At 34.9% G+C, this 5,280-nt stretch overlaps 1 protein-coding gene across 1 annotated transcript; it reads right to left on the reverse strand.

Moving 5' to 3' along the window:
- Positions 1-460: 460 nt before the first annotated feature.
- Positions 461-4,800, reverse strand: LOC106774285 (glycerol-3-phosphate 2-O-acyltransferase 4). The gene is made up of 3 exons (XM_014661225.2): positions 4,428-4,800; positions 4,021-4,333; positions 461-1,513 (listed from the first exon to the last, which is right to left on the reverse strand). The coding sequence occupies exons 1-3, from the start codon at positions 4,739-4,741 to the stop codon at positions 635-637; spliced, it is 1,506 nt and encodes a 501-aa protein (XP_014516711.1). The 5' UTR covers positions 4,742-4,800; the 3' UTR covers positions 461-634.
- Between the last annotated feature and the right edge of the window lie 480 nt (positions 4,801-5,280).

Here is a 5,280-nt window from a genome sequence, read left to right on the forward strand (position 1 = left end):
TGGTTATTTCAAAGTTAGAATCGAATATTTTATTTGCATGTGATATTTTGACATGGTATAAGTCAAGGACAAATGAGGTTTTTTAATAGATATCTTCCCAAATTTCAGCACATTTGCAGGTGATGAAAAACGTATCAATCCTGTAAATCACTTCAAATTTGTCTTCGCATAACTTTTAAAACAAACACATAAATCAACTCAATTCTTCGTTAGCAAAACTTTAAGCAATAAAATTCCTCAATACGAACACAACTTAAGATGAAAATTGCGAGGCATTACTAAAAAAATTATAATATAAAATAATAAATTGTTAAAAAAATATAATTAAAGTGCAAAGCATATTTTCAATAAATAATAACACGAAATGTATTTAATTCTTTAAAAAGTTATATTTATATATTATTATGTTTTGTCTTATAGCCCAAAGAAATAATTAATATAGAAAAGGAAAAGTGACATCTAAAAGGTTTGAAAAAGACTTAAAACACTCACATCCATGACAAAATCCATGTAGAAGGGTGAAGAAAAATAATAAAGTTGCAATGGGGATGAGGAAAAATAATAAAGTAGCAATAGCTAACATTTTTCTATATCAATCTAACCATGTAACTCCTAATCTTATGCCATTAATCTTTTACTTCTTAGAACCATATAGAGACTCCACCTTCCCATCATTCCCACCCAACAGCATATACTTATCCTTCCTAGTCAACCCCGTGCACTCGAACCCTAACACATCCCCCAATACCTTCTGCACATGATTCGCCACCTCAATTGAGCTCTTTCCCCCTGCCTTGCACGACATCTCCTCCGGCAATGGGTCCAGGAAGGTAACCTCGTAAACTGGCCGAGGGTTCATGAAGAAGAAGTAAGGGTCCCAAAATTTTATACCACGAACAGTGGTTCCAAAGAACATGTTCTGCTTGCAGTCCACAGCCACGGGAACGATTCTGTCGCTCAGTTCGGCGAAGAGGGCGCTGAAGCGAAGCAAAAAGGGCTCGCGACACGTCGTGCCTTCGGGGCAGACGACCAGGTCACCCTTCTGGAGGATCTCGGTGATGCGGGCGGCGTCGGCAGCGCGGTCGCGAGTGAGGGCGACGGCGGGGATGGGCGAAAGGAAGCGGGAGAGCTTGCTGACACTGTAGGTGACGCAGGAGACCTTGCGGCCGAGGGCGATAGCGATGACGATGGGGTCAAGGGCAGTGCGGTGGTTGCAGACGTAGAGGTTGCCGGGGGTGCCAGGAGACGGTGGCGGAGGGCGGTGGCCGCGGATGACGAGCTTGATGCCGAGCATTTCGTAGGTGTAGCGCACGATGCGTTCGGGGAGGGGAAGGTTGAAGTAGACCCGTATAATGGAGAGGATAAAACCAAAGGGTAGCCATAGGAATGTGATGAGAGCGTTGAGTGGGTCTGGCTTCTGCACGAAACGACCGTCGTGGAAGATTATCCTGCTCTTCAGTCGCTCCTGTGGAACTGGTTTTGCTGATTTGCTCGGAGGCACCATGTAACCCTCCTGTAATTCATCATTTGTTGGTTGAGGTTAGATCAGTGTATTTCGCCTTTTTTTCAAGAAAAATGAGAGGAATTGCATCTACTCATAATAAAGGCATCCATCATGATAACCATATTTAGCATTATTTAATTTTTTTTTTCAGTCTCACCACCTTTAATAATTGCATAGCAAGATTTCACCAACTATATATATATCTACACTTGATTAAATGTACAATAACTACCTACTAGAATGAAATTAATCACCCCATTGAAGACTATAAACCACCTATATGATCATTCACTTCTTTGTGGTTTCTCAAATATAAATTCAGTATCCTTTTTCTACTATATCGCTAGAGTATTTATTTCTATACTTCTATTTTACATTACGGGTGAGATAGGAAAATAAAAGTAAAGTGGGAATGAGATAACGACAGGTACAACAGAAATTATAACTTCACTGTAATAGAAAGTGAGAATTGGATTTGCTTAATTTACAAAGATTAACAAATTTACGATACATTTTTAGTAAATCTTGTTTTATTGTATAATGCACTTTTATGGTTTTTATTTATACTTTATTTTTTTTACAACTTAAAATTTTGATATAATTTATAATTAAATATTTTTTTTAATTCTTAAACGTATTTTATAGTTCTTTTTAAGATAATCGTCATCATCATGCTTGTTTAAAGGTCTTTTATATATAAAACCTAAATCTTAAATTTAAATGTAACCCCCTCTTTTAATGCAGATGGTCTAAGGGAACAGTGGCGGGTGGGCGGTGAATGACTACTGCATTAATTGAGAAGAAAATTTTAGGTAGTAGTTAAGAGGGAAACAGTATGGATGGATGGATCATGACTGTAGTAAAGCATCATGCTCTGAGAGTGTGAATGGAGTCAATGGACCACAGAAAGCATGCATTATTGGTAGTTGTTTGGGAATGGTTAATACTTAATGTGGTGGGTCCCACTGAGTGTGGAACCGGAATAAAATGGCATGCATTTACACTCACTCCACTGTAAAAGAAAGTAAATGCAAGGCTTCATACCCCCCACACATGCTATGATTCATCCTACCGAATATGTTATTGTCTATAGACGGTTCAGGATCTCTATGGTTAACCCAGTAAATATAGATTATACACAAAAGAAGAAAGAACCTGCTTAATCTTCTTAGGTAACGTAATGTAAATCAATTGATCTACGTTTTGTAGGAAGGAAACCAAACTAATTGGTTAATGGTGACAAACATTACATGATTTGGGTTTACAATACATGACCACACGACGAGACGTCGTTAACTTGTGCAACTGTGTTATCCTTTACTTAACAAGCAAGTAAGTAATGCATAATTCGCGTGCCGCATAAATAAAGCAAACGGAACGGAGGCCTTCTAAGTAATGACCCTACTCACATCATTATTCAATCATGGTTCAATCCATCTCCATCTACTTTCTATTATTGTCATAAAATTTCTTTTACTTTCTTCCTTCTACTCGTTTACAGTTGTTTCTCTCTCCCTCCTATTTTAGTTTTTACTTGACTGAATAGACAATTACTTTTTACCTTAGCTGTTCTTCTTTTTCTTTATCTCTTTCTTCTATATTTTATATATGCCTTGGCCTTGTCTCATAAGAGACTAGCCGTACAGTTTATATATCTTAGAAATGAGTAATACTACTAGGATACAGGAGATATTGATATTCATTTGATACATTTAATAAAAATAAAATAATTTTAAAAAAGTGAATCTTTATAGTTTTTTTTTAAAAAGTAAAGAAAGATAGTATTAAGTAAATGTAAATTATATGTGTCAAAATATTATTTGTCATTGGAAATTTTTATATTTCCATGAGAAAGATTTATATACTTTTTCATTAAATATATACTTTACGATAGTTTTATTAATATAATATTATATTAAGATGATAATAATAATAATAATAAATATAAATAAAATAGTTTAATAAATTTGTATAGTGGTTGTTGTAAGAAAAATAGACATATTTTGCTTAAGAATAAGCCTAATATCATGTCTCACATATTATCACTTAGTTTTTAAATATTTTATGTCATATACTAAAAATATAATAATTAATTATATTTAATATTTTTTAAACAAAAAAAAATTAGTTGATATTAAAATGAATGGTTTTATGCTTTATTCACTCTCTCGTACTATTTTATGAATCTTTAAGACATTTAATATTTTTTAGTTTAGTACATTAAATATATTCATTATTTACAAGGTTAGTTTTTAAAAAACATATACGTATATATACATATAATATTACAAAAATTATTTGCATGTGACTTCAATATTTCGCAAATAATTATGAGTTCAACAATTTAATTCTATATCTTCATACAAATTATCCATACTAATGTAATTTTAATTAATTTTCACTAAAACACAATCACATATTTGTATGTTGTATATATACTACTGATTAATCACCAACAAACAAATTTTAATGTGTAAAAGAAAAACAAAAGTAATAATAATAGGTAGAAAACAAACCTTGCAAATAGACATGAAATCGAAGTCAGTCTTACGATCTCCGAGTCCAATGTCCGGCGACTCCTCGCCGAACTCTTTTGCAACGGCTAGACGCTTCCACTTTCCGACGAGCACGCCAGGCTTCTTCACGAATCCGGTAGCCTTCTTCGTCTTCGGATTCACTTCGATCTCCGTTCCCAGCACCTTGTCTCCACCAAGAAAGTCCTTCACGAACGGCTCCACCATCACTGTTGGATTCGCCGTCACCACGACCTTCCTCTTGCACCGGTCGAACATCTCGAAGCTCTCCTTTCTCACGTCCGCAGCATAAAACCTACACGCATGCACACACATAAGAACACAATACGATTAAACTTCGTGTGAAGAGAAGCAAAGAATGCGAGGGAAATGAGTGAGTGAGTTTGTACCTAGGGAGAACCGCACGTGAGACGAGTTCGATATCACGGATCTTGAGTCCGGAGTAGGAGATGAAGATGAGGATCTGGATGCCGAGGGATTCGGAGATGAAGAGGTACGCAAAGATGATGAGCGGAACGGAGAGGAGGAGGACGAAGCCGCGGAGGAGGCTGCCGGCTTCGACGGCTACCATCATGAAGTACGGGAATGAACTGCGGGAGATGAGGAGTGTGCCGTCGAGGTCAGCGGCAACGGACTCCCTCGGCGACGAATTGGTTCCGTTGCATTCTGTTATCGACGGGAAGTTTCGTCTTGCTGTCGCCATTTCCGTTACGCGTGACAGCTGTGAATGAATATTGCAGTTGCAGAGATGACGAAGAGAGGGTAACGCTTCGTTTTAAATGTTGATTTTGCAGAGTTGAATTACGAATATATCCTTGAGTATATCTTATATTAATTACGTTTTTTAACTTTTCTCGTGCATGGGTTGTCACTTGTTAAAAAAGACATATTAAATGTATTTCAAATATAATCTAACTTATTAAAATATTATAACTAAAAAACTATAAAAAATAATAAGTTGTTTAATATATTAAATACATGTATTTTTTTCGTAGATAATAAATTTAATATCGATTCTTATAAAATTTCATCATTAAATTATATTGACATGAAACTAAAACTTTTCATCTTAATATTTTCCCTTCAATGTATTTATTCAATCAATAAGTAAATAAAAATTTAAATTACTAAAATGAGGACAAAATTTAATTATACATATACACATTTATTAAAGGTAAACTTTTTAAAAATAAATAACGATTTCATTATTATGTTTTTTTTTCAATAATTTAATTTTCTTGA

Source organism: Vigna radiata, chromosome 9 (genome assembly GCF_000741045.1).
Source record: "Vigna radiata var. radiata cultivar VC1973A chromosome 9, Vradiata_ver6, whole genome shotgun sequence".
Classification (NCBI taxonomy): domain Eukaryota; kingdom Viridiplantae; phylum Streptophyta; class Magnoliopsida; order Fabales; family Fabaceae; genus Vigna; species Vigna radiata.